Consider the following 22,210-nt stretch of genomic DNA (forward strand, 5'->3'; position numbering starts at 1 on the left):
TATTATCTTTCTTTTATTTTCTTCATTCTATACTCCCTTTTTCAAAGCTATGGATAGTGTTCCAAGACTTATTATAAATATAATTTCCCTTTTCCAAGGTGACTCGACAGCGGGGATCCAGCGTGCACGCCCAACCTCCACAAATAGCCTACCCCCCACCACCATACCATCTCCACTCAGCCCACTCAGGATTTCAAATAATGGACAAAAGGTGTCTAATTATGGCTAATTAGAATGAATGCAAGCAGGTATCTCATTACTTGCCCAGATATTCTGTTGACTCACATTTTTAATTGGTACATTAAAAGAAACAGCATGCAAAGTCAGGGTGGAGTTAGGCGATGAATGTATTCGTTTTGGTCTAGAATGAGCAGCCCAAAGCTAATGCACAGAGCAGGTAACAGGAAGTGTTAAACATTCTTCATTGCCCCTCCCACTGTAAATATAGCCAAATTTGTGGAAACATCTGGAAAAGTGTCAAATCGTTGTTAATGTAGAAAGCAGATCCATTCATAGCCTTATCCTTTGTCTCCTGACAGACAGGCTTATTCCAATATGGTCAAGGCTGTCAAATCTATTCCTTTTTGAGACGTATAGCAAACAACCGAAGCATACACAGAGAAAAGGACTGGATTTCAATTTTTATTTGCATTCAGTTACAATTTTCCTCTGTAAATCCTTTCTCAGAAAACTGAGGTGAGTTAAGAAACCGGTTTTGTGAGTTTGTTCCTATGGCAACTGACCCAATACACACCTTTTGTTAGTACATGGGGACAGACGTGTGTAACTCTTGTCTGCACATTGAAAGACTTAGCCAGAAACGGGCTTCTGAGAACTGATTAACATCTTCCTGGTAGGTATTACTTGGTAGTAATTCAATCCATGGATTGATACATGGCTGTTAATAATAGAGCAAGTTATCCCAACGACTGTTTACTTAAGCCACTGTTTCCATGGTAATTGAGAACATACAAGCACAGGTCAGGTCTCATTTACAACCACTGACATATCTGCTTTATGCTCATTCCCCTCCACACAAGATTAACTCAATTGATGTTCACAATGTACAGTCGTGGCCAAATGTTTTGAGAATGACACAAATATTAATTTTCACAAAGTCTGCTGCCTCAGTTTGAAAGATGGCAATTTGCATATACTCCAGAATGTTATGAAAAGTGATCAGATGAATTGCAATTAATTGCAAAGTCCCTCTTTGCCATGAAAATGAACTGAATCCCCCCCAAAACATTTCCACTGCATTTCAGCCCTGCCTCAAAAGGACCAGCTGACATGTCAGTGATTCTCTCGTTAACACAGGTGTGAGTGTTGACGAGGACAAGGCTGGAGATCACTCTGTCATGCTGATTGAGTTCAAATAACAGACTGCAAGCTTCAAAAGGAGGGTGGTGCTTGGAATCATTGTTCTTCCTCTGTCAACCATGGTTACCTGCAAGGAAACACGTGCCGTCATCATTGCTTTGCACAAAAAGGGCTTCACAGGCAAGGATATTTCTGCCAGTAAGATTGCACCGAAATCAACCATTTATCGGATCATCAAGAACTTCAAGGAGAGCGGTTCAATTGTTGTGAAGAAGGCTTCAGGGCGCCCAAGAAAGTCCAGCAAGCGCCAGGACCATCTCCTAAAGTTGATTCAGCTGCGGGATCGGGGCACCACCAGTACGGAGCTTGCTCAGGAATGGCAGCAGGCAGGTGTGAGTGCATCTGCACGCACAGTGAGGCGAAGACTTTTGGAGGATGGCCTGGTGTCAAAAGAAGGGCAGCAAAGAAGCCACTTCTCTCCAGGAAAAACATCAGGGACAGACTGATATTCTGCAAAAGATACAGGGATTGGACTGCTGAGGACTGGGGTAAAGTCATTTTCTCTGATGAATCCCCTTTCCGACTGTTTGGGGCATCCGGAAAAAACCTTGTCCGGAGAAGACAAGGTGAGCGCTACCATCAGTCCTGTGTCATGCCAACAGTAAAGCATCCTGAGACCATTCATGTGTGGGGTTGCTTCTCAGCCAAGGGAGTGGGCTCACTCACAATTTTGCCTAAGAACACAGCCATGAATAAAGAATGGTACCAACACATCCTCTGAGAGCAACTTCTCCCAACCATCCAGGAACAGTTTGGTGACGAACAATGCCTTTTCCAGCATGATGGAGCACCTTGCCGTAAGGCAAAAGTGATAACTATGTGGCTCGGGGAACAAAACATCAATATGTTGGGTCCATGGCCAGGAAACTCCCCAGAGCTTAATCCCATTGAGAACTTGTGGTCAATCATTTACATTTACGTCATTTAGCAGACGCTCTTATCCAGAGCGACTTACAAATTGGTGCATTCACCTTATGATATCCAGTGGAACAACCACTTTACAATAGTACAGCTATATCTTTTTTTTGGGGGGGGGGGGGTTAGAAGGGTTATATCCTATCCCAGGTATTCCTTAAAGAGGTGGGGTTTCAGGTGTCTACGGAAGGTGGTGATTGACTCCGCTGTCCTGGCGTCGTGAGGGAGCTTGTTCCACCATTGGGGTGCCAATCCTCAAGAGGCGGGTGGACAAACAAAACCCCACAAATTCTGACAAACTCCAAGCATTGATTATGCAAGAATGGGCTGCCATCAGTCAGGATGTGGCCCAGAAGTTAATTGACAGCATGCCAGGGCGGATTGCAGAGGTCTTGAAAAAGAAGGGTCAACACTGCAAATATTGACTCTTTGCATCAACTTCATGTAATTGTCAATAAAAGCCTTTGACACTTATGAAATGCTTGTAATTATACTTCAGTATTCCATAGTAACATCTGACAAAAATATCTAAAGACACTGAAGCAGCAAACTTTGTGAAAATGTATATTTGTGTCATTCTCAAAATTTTGGGCAACAACTGTACGTTACAAGTCTTAATATTGCCAAATCAGGATCCATGAACAAGAGCATAAAACAGAGAAAACTGACAACAATTGTTGAGTCTGAATCATTCCTGATTAGATGGGAGGAATGGGGGTCTACAGACTAAGGGGCTTAGAACCCTTGGACCATCCATTAAAGAACAGAACAAACAGGATTACCATTCTTATTTCAAATTGAATTCAAATAACCATGACGACTGTGTGACGTCGACTGACCTCAAAGGGAGGGGCGTCAAAATTCTACATACGGCATCGTTTCGCAGAAGATTAAAACACAGTTTAATGTTACTTGTGCTGTTTAGTTTCCAAGGTAACAAGAAGTGTATATTTAGAGTGTACAGAACAAGGCAGAGGGGAAGAAAATTGTTGATCCTCTTGATGGAGCAATTACAAATAGACAAGGTCCAATAGTACAGATCAAAACACCTCATCTGTTAACAGTTGGAGAAGGCTCATGAACGAAACAGTCATCCGCTCATTCACCGCCACTTGTGACACTTGAGTCACTTGGTATTTAAAGACATTACTGATTCATGCAGTGCAGTACACATTCGGCCAAAACTACCTAGGAAGTTGTCATCTCATTGCTGGAGTATACAGACATCAGTGAGGGAGGTTAGTGCCTATATCCGTTGATCTGGATACTCATCAGTCGGTTGGAGGCAACATTGTTCTGATGAATTAATTAGTCAAAAGAGCAAAGACAATTATGGGTTCAGCCAACGGGGAGAACTGAGGAAACTCAGAATTCAAGACAGAACTTGTTACTGTATGCAACTGTGTCAGCTCAGCCATAAAGTAATGCAGTACAAATTGAGTGAGTGAGTGAGTGAGTGAGTGAGAGTGACTTTTTGTCTTCCGTATCTCTGGCTTCAGCCTAGGTTGAAGATACCCAGATTAGAATATTTCGTAAAATAAACAGATTCATGGGACCAGCGCCGTTGCGAACTAGCATAGCTGGCCCCTTTGTTTTCTAATTCCTTCTCATTTATGCAAAGAGTTATGGGATATTAGAATCCTTGTCTTAACCTTTGTTATCTTCAACTTAGGCTTCAGCACAATTGTGTTTCCTATACTTCAAAAATTGTACACAAGTCACTTAAACTAAATTAAATAAATACTCAGTGCCAACACGCAGTATACTACGAACTACGGAGCACATGCCTACATGGATTGTTGACTATTAGTGCACGGCAGTTAAATACCAGTCAGCCTCAGCGTTCCACCATTAACAAGGCACTTGTTCTGTATGTCACCCGACCGACACCAGTGAGACTGCCTGGATATGATCAGTATGGTCGTGTCTGACGAAGACCAGCCTGGTGGTTCTGTAGTCTAGTTAAAAAACAAGGAGGATTTAATTGGTGCAGTTTGAGGCCAAGTTCCAGAGGGTTATTGTTTGAATGCTGCCCTGAGTTTGGCTGAGCGTCCCCGTGGATTCTTCAGTACGTCTTCTGCCTGTGGCATCAGCACCCCTCTCTGCAGGTCAACCCAGTGACCACTGTCCTTTTCCCCATCCTTCTCTTCTTCCTCCTCTTCCTCCCATCGCTGGACTCTCTGACAGAGACTCCGACGGGGTGGGGCACCTACATCCTCTCCATGGAGAAAACGCTTTACCAAGCGGTCCTCTAGTGAATGGAAGGTCAGCACACAGAGGCGGCCGCCAGGTTTAAGCATTGTCTGAGCAGTGCAGAGTCCAGCATGCAGTTCATTCAGCTCATCATTGACAAACATACGCAGCGCCTGAAATGTCTTGGTGGCAACGTGTGAGGGCCGCTGAAGCCGATCTTTGCGGGCATAGAGAGCGCTGGCTGCAAAAGATCCTAGAGACAAAGAAATGTTTTTATTTTAAATAAATCAAACAAATGACATGAAGCATTTATATAGCGCAGAAAGCATGTTATTCATCTGGAGAGCAGCATACCTGAAATGTTTCACATTCTATCCAGGAGACACATGGTTCTCAGCAACAGACCAAAAGTCTCACAGCTCTCTAATGACTCTTAGTTTTTAACCTAACTCCCAGTCTGAATAAGCCCCAATCATAGCCACATTTCCCCATATCCTGTCCAGGCTGCAGCTTTAATATGTGATTGACAATGACAGTAAGTAAAACCTGTAAATAAACAGGTGCTTGTGATAATACTTGAAAATAAAGTTGTGGTTCTCTTTCAGATTACTCTCTTTTCATCCCCCCATTTCTAGCAAATAGCCTATAATGGTTGCCTTTGCTTGTATGGTTTGATGACGCCATGTTCAGACAGACTGTGTTCAAGTAAGCTCAGATGGTCATGTTTGCATTTGGTACTGTTTGAAGTGCCACAAAACAATCTGTGCTGGGTGAAGAGCACGACCACTTCTCCCTGGCACTGATTGACAGGGAAGGGGTCCAGACTGCAGTGCCTTCCTGGCTGCTGAAGCGCTGCTCTGTTTCCTATCTGGAGCTTTGGTGTCCCCTGTCCAGAGTAATGCCAGCATTGACGTAGGACCCAGCCCATGTGTGTACGTGAGAGGAGAAGACGGGGAGGGCGGGAGAGAGATAGCACGAGGGGGGGAGAGAGAGAGAGAGAGAGAGAGAGAGAGAGAGAGAGAGAGAGAGAGAGAGAGAGAGAGAGAGAGAGAGAGAGAGAGAAGGGAGAGAGCAGTGTGGCATTTCTCTCCTCCTGCGTTCAACAGCACTGACTGTGAGTCACCCAGCAATCAATAGAAAACCTGCGCTGCGGCCGTGGCCCAGCCTCACCAAGTTGTGCTCTCTCTCTCTAATTTATCTTTCAAGGGTCTCACAGCTAGAGTGCATGAGAAAAAAATAAGCAAAGATGCCACAAAGCAGCAGACTGGGAAAGATAACACAAATCTAGCTACATCCAAACAATCTCATTGATCAACTGAACAGGCTGAACAAATAGCATTGCCAAACAGACACCAAATCCTCCAGACCTGTTGGAGGCAGCGGAGTACTGAAACCCCTCTGGGATGTAGTGGTTATTCCCATTTTATAAGACCAATCACTTTGTCTTCATCGCTAATGGATAAATAATATTCTAAAAATACTTTTGTCTAATGGTATTTGCTACAAGAAGAATTGAGTTTAAGAAACATAAGAATGCCCTTGTTTAAATACATTTCTTCTCCAGGTGATGTTACCCCTGGTGATTGTCTGGTCCGAAGGCTGACGTGATGGACTCTGTCTTGTTATGAAATGAAAGGGTATATGTTCTTTTCCATCTCATTTGTTTCTATAAAGGGGGTCAGGGAAAGGCATTCACTTCACAATCATATTACAGCAATTGCATCTCAATAAGGACAGTACTGCACTGTGGAACAACACACCACTAAAGATAAGGGATCCAAATTACATGGCTTCATTTGGAGTCCTGGAAGAACCATTCCTAGGCAGCCATACGCTGCATGTTTATGCACAAGAGTATTTCAGAGTGATGCTTGATTATTAGTTCATAAATCCTGTGTTCTATAAAGCAGTGAGGCACTTGAGGATGTATTACATCATTAATATTGTCAGGGCTTGAGGCATGAGTGCAACGGACTGCTCGTGAACTCTCCATGGAGCTTGGGCTTGTGCCGTGATGATTATTCGCTTCTGTGAGCTGAAACCACCGCCTCATTCACAGTCTGTGGTTAGTGAAACACCACCGCCAAATGTCACCAAGTTGCAGACACCATGACGAGGATAGAAAACATTCTCTCAACTTGACTTAGAATTCACATTAGAATGTTATTCTTTTGAGGTTGTTTAACACTGGAAAGTGTGATCTAGAAATCAACACAGCATTGCAATTCTAAGGGCTGTTCATTTGTAATTGAAGAAAACTAGGGTGTCCATTTAGCTGGGCAAACTTCACACTGACACAATGCATTTATTGCGAGGAAAACAACCATTACTAACCACATCCGTCACGTGAGTGAATGTTGGGTTGAAAGGCCACACGCTCCTACAACAGTCAATCATGTTATCCTCACTAGCTGTGTCCATCACCATATCAAGGATGTGCCTGTTCACTCTGCTGCGTTAACTCTCAACACCTTGAGTCCATTTGAGATGCATTAGTGGTTGGATACACCACTCTGACCCAGTGAATAACAGAGCCTATATGGCAGGAGTAGAAAACTAGATTCATCCGCCGGCCTATTTTTGTCAGAGCGGACGGTCAGGGGGCCGGAACATAATTAGAATAATGTTACACTGCAAATTGACCACATCTTAGCCTAAAAAGAGATTGTATTTGAAAATATCATTTCATACCTTGATTACATTGAGACATGACATATATATATATATATATATATATATATATAAAACACTTTTTTGGGGGGGAGAATTAATGTACTGGTGGTGGCCTCAGTCAGCCACAGCTGTGTGGGTTTACACAAAGGAAGGAAGAGAGAGACAAGGGGATGTATGGCGGGAGGGAGTGAGTGAGTGGGGGGAGTAAAAGGCTCTCAAGGCATCTGTCATTATGATGTCTCAACACCTTCAACAACCTAACCACCACTGCTTAATATGTAACAAAATAGATGCTGGGGTGCAAGCGAGAGGGGGTAGGGAAGACTCATTAGGCATTACTGTTGACTCTGGCAGGGAAGGGGGTGGGCGACAATCGGCTTAGAATTAATATATTGGAGCCATAACTGAAGCAAAACTGCATGATTGTGTTATACAAATGTAGGGAAGCTAAACACACAAAATTAATTCTAATAGTGTAATATTTGATCTGTTAGTGGATTGTTGCTTTTGTTCATCACACCCCAAATTGTTTTAGTTGTATTCATATCAATTTATATAAACTATGGGTTGGTTAAGTCATATTTATTTGACTGGTTTGTCTATTTCTGTGGTGTTTTTCTCCTCATGAAATCAGATCCATGTCCTTTAGCTAGCTCTGCTAAAGAGGTTTATAAACAGATGAATCAAATTCAAATTTCAGAATTACGTTCAGTACAATTAACTCTGAATGGCTCTATTGAGGCAGGAACTATTTGATTTAGTACGTCACTACATTTTCATAATACAGGCAAATGGAAAGGAAATGAAGGAGGCAGGGCTACTACTCCTTATAGAAGAGCTGCAGGGCTACTACTCCTTATAGAAGAGCTGCAGGGCTACTACTCCTTATAGAAGAGCTGCAGGGCTACTACTCCTTATAGAAGAGCTGCAGGGCTACTACTCCTTATAGAAGAGCTGCAGGGCTACTACTCCTTATAGAAGGGCTGCAGGGCTACTACTCCTTATAGAAGGGCTGCAGGGCTACTACTCCTTATAGAAGAGCTGCAGGGCTACTACTCCTTATAGAAGAGCTGCAGGGCTACTACTCCTTATAGAAGAGCTGCAGGGCTACTACTCCTTATAGAAGAGCTGCAGGGCTACTACTCCTTATAGAAGGGCTGCAGGGCTACTACTCCTTATAGAAGAGCTGCAGGGCTACTACTCCTTATAGAAGAGCTGCAGGGCTACTACTCCTTATAGAAGAGCTGCAGGGCTACTACTCCTTATAGAAGAGCTGCAGGGCTACTACTCCTTACAGAAGCGCTGCAGGGCTACTACTCCTTATAGAAGTGCTGCAGGGCTACTACTCCTTACAGAAGCGCTGCAGGGCTACTACTCCTTATAGAAGCGCTGCAGGGCTACTACTCCTTATAGAAGCGCTGCAGGGCTATCGGTAGCAAACACAGTGTTGAGCCCTGGCTCAAAATAAGCTCTGCACCCCAACATGGCCAAACAGTCTGGAAGGCTTCCAGCCACTGTAGTCTATGGGGCTTAAGAGATCTGCCTCCTGATCTAAGTGTGCCTGCAAAAAGGTAGAGAGATGAAGAGAGAAAAAGAAAGACCCGTCCAATAAACCTATAGCACACTATCATTTCAGTCCTGAACACCCCCAACCATTGCGCTACAAAGTGTGCCCCCTTACACAAATACAACCTCCCCTCCGCCCACATGGCATTCTTCCCTAGGCAACGGTGTCACCAGCAGCCTAGCTGACCCCCTGGGACCTGCACGAGTCAGGACCTCTTGGATTGATTGGAATAAAGATTGCTGGTGACTCGCTCTGCTCTTCAAAAGAGATCAAACAACTGTCCTCCCTCACACCTGTTCTCCCTGTGTGACGCACGTAGCGCCTCGCTCCGTAACAGCCATTGAGAAGACCTCTCTTTCTAGCTCTCAGAGGGAGGCAAAAAAAACATTTACAAAAATGCATTAAAAAATGATGATCCATCCTCAATCTGTGCATGAGTGTGTGTGCATGTGTGTGAACGAGACGGGCTGCGGGGATGGACATAAAATAAGATAGGGTGGGAAACGAAATCAAAAGCAACAAAGGGGAGGAGGAAGACGGGAGTGAGGGAAGGGAGAATGGGGGCTCGTGTGAAAAAGAGAGGTAAGTCACTCTCTCTTGTCAGAGCGGCAGACACACCCTACTCCAGACACATCTCTCTCCTCCTTATTAATAGTAATCTCATCAGCAAAGGGGTGTGAAAGGCACCCAAAACCCAGACAGGAGAGGATGATGCTTGAGATTAGAGCCATCGTGATTGTTCCCCAGACAAATAGGTCCCACAGGGAGACAGGGGCTTAATATTTCCCTATCGTTTCTGCCCTGAGCCTCAAAGACAATGTAGGGAATTAATGAGGGTACCTGCCACCACGCTGGCCAGCTGCTGTGTCCGGGTGATGGGGTAGACACTGCGTGCCTCCACCATGGCCGAGGCTATTTTCCTGGCATGCCTCTCCTCCCCATAGGCAGTGAGGATGGACGCAAGAGCCTGTTGATCTAAGGCATTCACAACGTCAGCGGCGCAGGGCATGTCGGGGTACCTACGCACAAAGAAGAGCCCAATTAGGCTGCTTGACGTCACGTCCTTGCTGACAGCGGCAAAGTCTGACATATCTCAGACACAGCTGAAAACCTCTGTGGCTAACAAGGGAGATGTAGCCAGTGGCAGAGCCATATGTCTATATTTGCCAGTTCATTTGTCTCCATTTACTCATCGACAGGTTCTCGGTACATCTCGTTAGAGAAACATAATTCATGTGGATAAAAATACAACTACAACAAAGTGTTAGGAGGGAAAGACATTTAACGCTTTAGAAGAATAACGTGCCAATGATCATACATATCATGTGTCGTTTTAGTTGGTGCTGGAAAACAAATGCAAAAGGTTATGTCAGAGGAAGAATCCATGCTGACCTCTGCATATTAATAATCCACATATGCCTCAACAGATTTGAATGCATAGAAAAGGAGCAGGCATACAAACATCACCTGTACAGTAGACCTTGAAATAGACAGTGTAGACTACTATCTACAGTTGAAGTTGGAAGTTTACATACACCTTAGCCAAATACTCTGTTTTTCACAATTCCTGACATTTAATCCTAGTAAGAATTCCCTGTCTTAGGTCAGTTAGGATCACCACCTTATTTTAAGAATGTGAAATGTCAGAATAATAGTAGAGAGAAGGATTTATTTCAGCTTTTATTTCTTTCATCACATTCCCAGTGGGTCAGAAGTTTACATGCACTCAATAGTATTTGGTAGCATTGCCTTAAAATTGTTTAACTTGGGTCAAACGTTTCAGGTAGCCTTCCACAAGCTTCCCACAATAAGTTGGGTGAATTTTGGCCCATTCCTTCTGACAAAGCTAGTGTACCTGAGTCAGGTTTGTAGGTCTCCTTGCTCGCACAAATTTTCTATAGGATTGAAGTCAGGGCTTTGTGATGACCATTCCAATACCTTGATTTTGTTGTCCTTCAGCCATTTTACCACAACTTTGGAAGTATGCTTGGGGTCATTGTCCATTTGGAAGACCCATTTGCAACCAAGCTTTAACTTCCTGACTGATGTCTTGAGATGTTGCTTCAATATATCCACATAATTTTCTTACCTCATGATGCCATCTATTTTGTGAAGTGCACCAGTCCCTCCTGCAGCAAAGCACCCCCACAACATGATGCTGCCACCCCCGTGCTTCACGGTTGGAATGGTGTTCTTCGGCTTGCAAGCCTCTCCCTTTTTCCTCCAAACATAACGATGGTCATTATGGCCAAACGGTTCTATTTCGGTTTCATCAGACCAGAGGACATTTTCCCAAAAAGTACAATCTTTGTCCCCATGTGCAGTTGCAAACTGTAGTCTGGCTTTTTAATGGCGGTTTTGGAGCAGTGGCTTCTTCCTTGCTGAGCAGCCTTTCAGGTTATGTTGATATAGGACAAATTTTACTGTAGCTATAGATACTTTTGTACCTGTTTCCTCCAGCATCTTCACAAGGTCCTTCGCTGTTGTTCTGGGATTGATTTGCACTTTTTGCACCAAAGTACGTTCATCTCTAGGAGACAGAACGAGTCTCCTTCCTGAGAGGTATGACGGCTGCGCGGTCCCATGGTGTTTATACTTGCGTACTATTGTTTGTACAGATAAACGTGGTACCTTCAGGCATTTGGAAATTGCTCCCAAGGATGAACCAGACTTGTGGAGGTCTCCAAGTCTTGGCTGATTTCATTAAATCTTCCCATGATGTCAGGCAAAGAGGCACTGCGTTTGAAGGTAGGCCTTGAAATACATCCACAGGTACACCTCCAATTGACTCAAATGTTGTCAATTAGCCAATCAGAAGCTTCTAAAGCCATAAAATCCTTTTCTGGAATTTTCCAAGCTGTTTAAAGGCACAGTCAACTGAGTTTATGTAAACTTCTGACCCACTGAAATTGTGATACAGTGAATTATAAGTGAAATAATCTGTCTGTAAACAATTGTTGGAAAAATGACTTGTGTCATGCACAAAGTAGATGTCCTAACCGACTTCCCAAAACTATAGTTTGTTAACAAGAAATGTGTGGAGTGGTTGAAAAACGAGTTTTAATGACTCCAACCTAAGTGTATGTAAACTTCTGACTTCAACTGTATAAACTTGAGATCTGCGATATGAACAATTATTGAAATAGGTTCATTGGTCATTTCAACTAGGGTAACAGAACAAGGGTAATATAATAAATATTTTTTTTAAGGAATATGAATTACAATAAAATGCCTTAATGAGTTAAGTACAATTGTCACACCTTATCATAACCTAAAAACAAAGGATATTTTGCTCCATGTCTGTTTATGCTGTCATAAGAGACAAAAATAGGTAGCTTCAAATGGTGTTTAAAATACATTGCCTACGGGGTTCCTCAAATGGGGCAAAAATAAACCACATAATTGACCAAGATGGGTTTTTACAGTGTAAATGGGAGGTAAAGATAAAAAACAGATGCAAGCCCTAATATGTTGTTAATCTACCACAGCAAGAGTGACTCATTCCTTCATCGAACACTAACATGATATACTAGTTCATGAACCACTCTGCTTTGCTACGGTGAGATGTATCGATCATTTTCATTTTGCTGCTGTAAGGGTTGGCTGATGCGGCAGAATCCTACTGATTATACAATAACAATTGCCGTTCCTCTCCACAGAAACATAATACCTGTCAATTTGAAAAGCTCATGTCAAATCACTGTCAAAGTCCTCGGAGGCAAGGATAGATTGATAGACTACAAATTCCAGGCCTTATGAGTACTCAATGTGCACACATACACGCACAAACACACACACACACACACACACACACACACACACACACACACACACACGGGAATAAATTGTTGACCCAAATGACTTTCCTCTCATGCCAGTGACAGAAGCAGGGAAATAAAATTGCCACCACAGATTATAAAATTTCCCAGCATGAAGTAGGAAGGAAATGCCGTATGTGTGTTGAGGAACACATACTATGTTAGAGTAACCTGGGCTGAAGGTAGTTCAATGTATCCTCCAGACACATAGGCCTATATCATTACTAATCACTGATGCTACCCTATAATACATAGTGATGGACATAAAATGACAATAATGCTTTGTGCAACTTGTGGCGAAATCCTGCACGGAGCCTTCACCGTGCGCTGCCACTTTAAGAGCGCATCAGCAGTGTCGGGGTGATTATGCGTGGTCCCACCTGTCTGCATCCATCCTCATGTCCAGAGGGCCATCCTTACTGAGGGAGAAGCCTCTCTCGGGACAGTCCATCTGCATGGAGGAGCAGCCAGCATCCAGAAGAACAGCATCCACACTACCTGACTGCAACCTCAGTCTAGACAGCAGGGCTCCCAGCTCACTGAAACGCCCCAGTAACGGGTGCACCCGGCCACTGGGGGAGGCAGGGAGGGAGGGGGGGAGAAAACCTTTCATCAGATAATTAAATGTCAGGAAAGAGACATGGAGAAATGGGTACAGATTATGTAAACACATTCAACACAGGTCAGAAATACTGTACAGGAATGTGTACAAAAACTCCTGTTGACACTTCCTGTTTGTTATGAACGCTAATGAGACAAATAAAAAGCACTATAAAAACCTTTAAAGCAAAAGTGGTTGACAGAAAAAGTCACCCTTTCCTTGCTGTTCAACACCCCTGTCTCCTCTGGACCCCATCCCCATGCAAATCCTTCCTGTATAACACACAGCTCTGTACAAGACACAGCCTCAACACACACACACACCCCTGTACAAGACACAGCCTCCTGCCTCAACACACAGACAGCCCTGTACAAGACACAGCCTCCTGCCTCAACACACACAGACAGCCCTGTACAAGACACAGCCTCCTGCCTCAACACACACAGACAGCCCTGTACAAGACACAGCCTCCTGCCTCCCCACACACACACACACACACACACACACACACCTGTATAAGACACAGTCTCCTGCCTCAACACACAGACAGCCCTGTACAAGACACAGCCTCCTGCCTCAACACACACACACACACACACACACACACACACACACACACACACACACACACACACACACACACACACACACACACACACACACACACACACACACACACACACACAGCCCTGTATAAGACACAGTCTCCTGCCTCAACACACACACACACACACACACAGCCCTGTACAAGACACAGCCTCCTGCCGCACACACAGGTTGTGGGATCTTCCCATCACGGTCTTGCATTTTTCATGTGACCTTTTCAGATAGTCAGCAGAGATGATGGCTGGTGTGAGCTAGAGGGGCAGCCATAAATCAGCCTAAGGGGTCACCCAACACTGGCAGACAGAAAGGGAGAGACATAGGCGGGGTCTTAGACACCACACCAACCTGACATATAACGTCTTCCACATCTCAGCACCGCAGACAATTGCGATTCCTCCTCATCTAACCTCCTCTAGTCTCCTCTCAATAGTCTTGTTTAAATGAAATAAAGGACCCCCATTGCTGCAATAAAGATATAATAGCAGTGGCCATCTCGATAAGGTCTCTCCCACTAACGGCTTAGCAAGGGGCGTTACCAAGCAGGCCTTGGGGTCCTTGTGTTTATACACCCACTGAAGCTTGAGAGACCAAAGGTTGAGTGGAGCATCTCCCCCGCGCTGTCAGGCCAGGGCTTTTCCTTATCATGCTCTAGAAGTTTTTCATTCTTCGCAGTAGTCATTAATATGCTGTAAAATCTATAGCAAGGCATTCTCCACACCCACGTGCTTCACAAGACCCGTCCACCCCCTCCCGGTCCCATCTCAACAGAGCAGTGCCCCCAGACAGAGCAACCATGCCTACTGTGTACCAATGCAGTATACAGTAAGACCTTATGTCAATATGCTGAGAATTTATGGCTTCTGCAGCTCATTGGTTTAAGACCGTTTTCATCAATCAGGACTCTTGATGTATTTCACTCCCTTCAGAGACTGAAGACCCCTAAAAAGTTACATTGGGTATAAAATGTAATAAAGTGTAGGAAAACTGATATTATCCATACAATGTTTCATGGACATAACATCTAAATTTACAAACCTTTGTTATCCCCCTAATTCAATTAAACTTGGTTACCATGGTAAACAACACAGTGTGTGGAGATGCATTTCATTTCATCCAGGTAGTTGACTTGTTTAAATGATTCGTAAGGTTTAATCATAAACTTGGTTTGGTACAGATGGTGTCGTGTCAATTCTTCTAGCCTCCTCCACAAATCGTACATTGTCTTCGGCAATAAGGCAGGCGAGCTAGGAGAGGAGGAGGATTAAGTAATGAAGAGACAAAGACCCTAACAAACTGTTATAGTAGTTATGGCTAAAACGTGTTGAACTACAAAAGATTATGATGGAGCTTTCTTAGTAAGGGATTTTAATCTATGGACTTTATTAATTGATAATTGCAAGAGATGAGACACTGGCCAAGTGGGCAATTTCCTTATCATTAGTAACCATTTTCAGTTACTATATTTAAGATCCTGGTACTTTTTTTCTACACACCCTCAGCTATGCCGGTTGAACTCCCCTCCACGCTGAGGAGGCTCCGATGCTCTGTTTCTGTGAGCCACAGAAGGATTTAAGAATATGCAAAACAGTTACAACGTTTTTTATTGATTAACTTCTTTATGTGGCTTAGACACATGGTTGGATATATAAATGCCTTATGTAAGGTGTTATATTATTAAACATGACCAGTTTCGGTAGTGTGTGTGTGTGTGTGTGTGTGTGTGTGTGTGTGGGGGGGGGGGGGGGGGGGGTCCAAGTATAATTGCTTTAGAGAACTGATCTATACGTAATTGTGCAACCCACAACATTGACATCATTCTTAACTTAGAACTGAATAAAGGTTGTCGTTGTTTTAAATGCCATCTCCCCTGGTCCACCTACAACATGTTAAATGATTGAAGAGAAGGCCACATTGGGGCATATGGTGGATTGAATGACCTTAAGTAATGCTGGAGGATGCCCTGCCCTGCTGAGTGAGGTAACAAGGGCAACCTTGTTTAAAAAATAATGATCAACTGGTTATTGTTACAACCACTCTCCTTCACGTGCATGTGTCAAACTATGGCCAGTAGGGACAGTCTTCCCTCTGGACAAGGTAGACCCCAATGCCCCAGGGTGGTGACTGGGGTTACTGTCCTGCAAAGAGCGCCATTCGTCAGATGAGATGTTAACACTGAGGCTCTGTAGTCACTACAACTTCCATGTCACATATCACATTAACTTCTCTAGGGCCAGTGGGACGATTTCGTCCCACCTACGTAACAGCCAGTGGAATCCCGTGGCGCGTTATTCAAATACCTTAGAAATGCTATTACTTCAATTTCTCAAACATATGACTATTTTACACCATTTTAAAGACAAGACTCTCGTTAATCTAACCACACTGTCCGATTTCAAAAAGGCTTTACAACGAAAGCAAAACATTAGATTATGTCAGCAGAGTACCCAGCCAGAAATAATCAGACACCCATTTTTCAAGCTAGCATATAATGTCACATAAACCCAAACCACAGCTAAATGCAGCACTAACCTTTGATGATCTTCATCAGATGACAATCTTAGGACATTATGTTATACAATACATGCATGTTTTGTTTAATCAAGTTCATATTTATATCAAAAACCAGCTTTTTACATTAGCATGTGACGTTCAGAACTAGCATACCCCCCGCAAACTTCCGGTGAATTTACTAAATTACTCACGATAAACGTTCACAAAAAACATAAATTATTTTAAGAATTATAGATACAGAACTCCTCTATGCACTCGCTATGTCTGATTTTAAAATAGCTTTTCGGTGAAAGCACATTTTGCAATATTCTGAGTAGATAGCCCGGCATCACAGGGCTAGCTATTTAGACACCCACCAAGTTAGGCCCTCACCAAAGTCAGATTTACTATAAGAAAAATGTTATTACCTTTGCTGTTCTTCGTCAGAATGCACTCCCAGGACTTCTACTTCAATAACAAATGTTGGTTTGGTTCAAAATAATCCATAGTTATGTTCAAATATCCTCTGTTTTGTGTAAAGTGTAAAGAAGGGTGACGCGCACGACGCATTTCGTGACAAAGAATTTCTAAATATTCCATTACCGTACTTCGAAGCATGTCAACCGCTGTTTAAAATCAATTTTTATGCCATTTTTCTCGTAAAAAAGCGATAATATTCCGACCGGGAAAGCGTGTTTACGTTCAAAGAGAGAGAAAATAAAAACATGGGATCCCCTCGTGCACGAGCCTCAGTCTGATGGTCCTCTGATCGGCCACTTACCAAAGGCGATAATGTTTTTCAGTCAGGGGCTGGAATTACATCATTCAGCTTTTTCCCGGGTTCTACCCAGAGTCTATGGGGGCCGTAGGAAGTGTCACGTTACAGCAAAGATCCTCAGTTTTCAATAAACAGAGCCAAGAAGCTCAAGGAATGGTCAGAGAGGGCACTTCCTGTACAGAATTTTCTCAGGTTTTTGCCTGCCATATGAGTTCTGTTATACTCACAGACACCATTCAAACAGTTTTAGAAACTTTAGGGTGTTTTCTATCCAAAGCCAATAATTATATGGATATTCTAGTTTCTGGGCAGTAGTAATAACCAGATTAAATCGGGTACGTTTTTTATCCGGCCATGTAAATACTGCCCCCTAGCCCTAACAGGTTAAAAGAGGTTTTGGGAACTGCTTCCATTTAAGTGCAACCCGCCTCACCCAATGTGGCGTGGATGTGGTTTTTTTTCTAAAGTATTTATTTCGATTTACTTCTGATCTGGAATCCCTCAACTGAAGCTGGCCAGCTAACTACCTACCAGCTATCAGTCAGCAAACCATTGCTAGCGGTCATCAGCTAACCTTTAGCTCGGAAAGCTCTCGCCAGTTCGAACAACGCGACTCAAACCAGAGCATAACGGACCTATTATTATTTTTTCCCCCCATATCCCCGGATTCCTACCGCAAACGCTGAACATTTTCATCTGGATCTTCGCAACTAGCTAACCGCAATTCCGGGTGACTACTCCTGGCTAGCGTTTCCATCCCGGAGCAAGCACCAATTAGCCTGAAGCTAGCCCAGCCAGGGCTCCTGTGCTACCACCGAAGCCCACTCCTGGGCTACAATATCCGGACCCCTTCTACTGCCGGTACGGGGCACGGAACCCCGCCGATCCTCTACGACTGGAATACCGACATAATCTGCCCGAGGATTCCAACAGGCCCCTCAGGCGCGACGTCCGCTGAAGGCCCATTCTGCTAACCGCGGCCTACTAGCTACCCAGAGCCCTACTAATTCCATGACTGGTCTATCGACGTCACCGCACGAAGAGGCAAAAACAGACTTACCCCCATCGCGACGTCCCCCAAAGGCTAACTTGCTAGCCCCGGTCTGTTAACTGCTAGCTTGCTTGCCCCGGTCTGCTAACTGCTAGCTTGCCTGCCCCGGTATGCTAACTGCTTGCCCCGGTCTGCCAACTGCTTGCTTGCTAACCCGGTCTGCTAACTGCTAGCTTGCCAGCCCCGGTCTGCTAACTGCTGGCTTGTTTAGCCCCGGCCTACTAACTGTTAGCATCGGCCTGCTAACTGTCTGAATCGCCGTGTCCCCAGTCAGCCCAACCACTCACTTGACCCATATGTTCACTTGGCAACGCATGCCTCTCTCTAATATCAACATGCCTCGTCAATTACTGTCCTGGTTAGTGATTACTGTCTTATTTCACTGTAGAGCCTCTAGCCCTGCTCAATATGCCTTAACCAACCATGTTGTTCCACCTCCTACATATGCGATGAAATCACCTGGTTTAAAGGTCTCTAAAGACTATATCTCTCTCATCATTACTCAATGCCTAGGTTTACCTCCAATGTACTCACATCCTACCTTACCTTTGTCTGTACACTATGCCTTGAATCTATGCTATCGTGCCCAGAAACCCGCTCCTTTTACTCGTGCTAGACGGCCAGTTCCTATAGCCTTTAGCCATACCCTTATCCTACTTCTCTGCTGTTCTTCTGGTGATGTGGAGGTTAATCCAGGTCCTGCAGTGCCTAGCTCCACTCCCACTCCCCAGGTGCTCTCATTTGTTGACTTCTGTAACAATAAAAGCCTTGGTTTCATGCATGTTAACATAAGAAGCCTACTCCCTAAGTTTGTTTTACTCACTATTTTAGCATACTCTGTCAACCAGGATGACTTAGTCGTGTCTGAATCCTGGCTTAGGAAAACCACCAAAAACCCTGAAATCTCCATCGCTAACTATAACATTTTCTGCCAAGATAGAAATGCCAAAGGGGGCGGTGTTGCAATCTACTGCAGAGATAGCCTGCAGAGTTCTGTATTACTATCCAAGTCTGTACCCAAACAATCAAGCTTCTACTTCTAAAAATTCACCTTTCCAGAAACAAGTCTCTCACTGTTGCCGCTTGCTATAGACCTCCCTCTGCCCCCAGCTGTGCCCTCAATACCATATGTGAATTGATTGCCCCCATCTATCTTTTGAGCTCGCGCTACTAGGTGATCTAAACTGGGACATGCTTAACACCCTGGCCATCAATTGATGCCATCAATCTCACACAAATTATCAATGAACCTACCAGGTACAACCCCAAATCCGTGAACACGGGCACCCTCATAGATGTCATCCTAACTAACTCGCCCTCCAAATACACCTCTGCTGTTTTCAAACAAGATCTCAGCGATCACTGCCTCATTGCCTGCATTCGTAATGGGTCTGCGACCCAACGACCACCACTCATCACTGTCAAACGCTCCCTGAAACACTTCTGCGAGCAGGCCTTTCTAATCGACCTGGCTGGGGTATCCTGGAATGACATTGACCTCATCCCGTCAGTAGATGATGCCTGGCTATTCTTTAAAAGTGCCTTCCTCACCATCTTAAATAAGCATGCCCCACTCAACAAATGTAGAACTAGGAATAGATATAGTCCTTGGTTCACTCCAGACCTGTCTGCCCTTGACCAGCACAAAAACATCCTGTGGCGTTCTGCATTAGCATCGAATAGCCCCCGTGATATGCAACTTTTCAGGGAAGTTAGGAACAAATATACACAGGCAGTAAGAAAAGCTAAGGCTAGCTTTTTCAAACAGAAATTTGCATCCTGTACTACTAACTCAAAAAAGTTCCGGGACACTGTAAAGTCCATGGAGAATAAGAGCACCTCCTCCCAGCTGCCCACTGCTCTGAAGCTAGGAAACACTGTTACCACCGATAAATCCACTATAATTGAGAATTTCAATAAGCATCTCTCTACGGCTGGCCATGCTTTCCACCTGGCTACCCCTACCCCGGTCAACTGCCCGGCACCCTCCACAGCAACCCGCCAAAGCCCCCACCATTTCTCCTTCACCCAAATCCAGATAGCTGATGTTCTGAAATAGCTGCAAAATCTGGACCCATACAAATCAGCCGGGCTAGACAATCTGGACCGTCTCTTTAAAAAATTCTGCCAAAATTGTTGCAAACCCTACACTCTAGACCCAAACTGCTACAGACCTATATCTATCCTACCCTGTCTTTCTAAGGTCTTCGAAAGCCAAGTTAACAAACAGATTACCGACCATTTCGAATCCCACCGTACCTTCTCCGCTATGCAATCTGGTTTCAGAGCTGGTCATGGGTGCACCTCAGCCACGCTCAAGGTCCTAAATGACGTCATTACCGCCATCGTTAAGAGACATTACAGTGCAGCCGTATTCATCGACCTGGCCAAGGCTTTCGACTCTGTCAATCACCACATTCTTATTGGCAGACTCGACAGCCTTGGTTTCTCAAATGATTGCCTCGCCTGGTTTACCAACTACTTCTCTGATAGAGTTCAGTGTGTCAAATCGGAGGGCCTGTTGTCCGGACCTCTGGCAGTCTCTATGGGTGTGCCACAGGGTTCAATTCTTGGGCCGACTCTCTTCTCTGTATACATCAATGATGTTGCTCTTGCTGCTGGTGATTCTCTGATCCACCTCTACGCAGACGACACCATTCTGTATACTTCTGGCCCCTCTTTGGACACTGTGTTACCTAACCTCCAGACGAGCTTCAATGCCATACAACTCTCCTTCCGTGGCCTCCAACTGCTCTTAAACGCAAGTAAAACTAAATGCATGCTATTCAATCGATCACTGCCCGCACCTGCTCGCCCGTCCAGCATCACTACTCTGGATGGCTCTGACTTAGAATACGTGGACAACTACAAATACCTAGGTGTCTGGTTAGACTGTAAACTTTCCTTCCAGACTCACATTAAGCATCTCCAATCCAAAATGTAATCTAGAATCGGCTTCCTATATCGCAACAATCCTCGACTTCGGTGATGTCATCTATAAAATAGCCTCCAACACTCTACTCAACAAACTGGATGCAGTCTATCACAGTGCCATCCGTTTTGTCACCAAAGCCCCATACACTACCCACCATTGCGACCTGTACTCTCTCGTTGGCTGGCCCTCGCTTCATACTCGTCGCCAAACCCACTGGCTACAGGTTATCTACAAGTCTCTGCTAGGTAAAGCCCCGCCTTATCTCAGCTCACTGGTCACCATAGCAACACCCACTCGTAGCACGCGCTCCAGCAGGTATATCTCACTGGTCACCCCCAAAGCCAATTCCTCCTTTGGTCGTCTTTCCTTCCAGTTCTCTGCTGCGAATGACTGGAACGAACTGCAAAAATCTCTGAAGCTGGAGACTCATATCTCCCTCACTAGCTTTAAGCACCAGCTGTCAGAGCAGCTCACTGATCTCTGCACCTGAACATAGCCCATCTGTAAACAGCCCATCTATCTACCTACCTCATCCCCATACTGTATTTATTTATCTTGCTGCTTTGCACCCCAGTATCTCTACTTGCACATTCATCTTCTGCACATCTACCATTCCAGTGTTTAATTGCTATATTGTAATTACTTCGCCACCATGGCCTATTTATTGCCTTAACTTACCTCATTTGCACTCACTGTATATAGATTTTTGTTTTCTTTTGTTCTACTGTATGTTTTGTTTATTCCATGTGTAACTCTGTGTTGTTGTATGTGTCGAATTGCTATGCTTTATCTTGGCCAGGTCGCAGTTGCAAATGAGAACTTGTTCTCAACTAGCCTACCTGGTTAAATAAAGGTGAAATAAAGAAATAAAATAAAATAAGTTCCATTAGGGTCTTCAGGAAGTGTGAAGATTGGCCATTAAATGGCGAAACTTCCATCTTTCTTAATCAACACCCTGTTCCAATTTCTGGCAAGGTTCTCCACAAGTGCTCAGCCTGCATCTATTCTCACTACTCAGTTTGCTCCAGAAAATGTCCCCAGTTGTCCACAAATGTTATAAAGAAAGCCCTTCCCCTGTCTGTGTACTGTAGGCCCATCCTGTAAGTAAGTATTGGTGGCAGTATTGCTGCCCTGGAGCTGGACCTTAATAAAGGAACAGAGCTTTGAGCTGCTGCAGTCTTCTTCATATGAACGTCTGTCACC

The 22,210-nt window shown here is 44.3% G+C and overlaps 1 protein-coding gene across 1 annotated transcript in view; it reads right to left on the reverse strand.

The window, feature by feature from the left end:
* Window positions 1-629: 629 nt before the first annotated feature.
* LOC106563521 (12S rRNA N(4)-cytidine methyltransferase METTL15) overlaps window positions 630-22,210 on the reverse strand; it is a 71,358-nt gene continuing 49,777 nt past the window's right edge. Inside the window, exons 4-6 of the mRNA XM_014129185.3 lie at window positions 12,927-13,118; window positions 9,569-9,747; window positions 630-4,741 (exon numbers count right to left, since the gene is read on the reverse strand). Coding sequence (XP_013984660.3) covers window positions 4,311-4,741; window positions 9,569-9,747; window positions 12,927-13,118 — 802 coding nt within the window. The 3' untranslated portion in view covers window positions 630-4,310. The remainder of the gene's footprint in view (window positions 4,742-9,568; window positions 9,748-12,926; window positions 13,119-22,210) is intronic.

This window comes from Salmo salar, chromosome 11 (genome assembly GCF_965601325.2).
Source record: "Salmo salar chromosome 11, fSalSal1, whole genome shotgun sequence".
Classification (NCBI taxonomy): domain Eukaryota; kingdom Metazoa; phylum Chordata; class Actinopteri; order Salmoniformes; family Salmonidae; genus Salmo; species Salmo salar.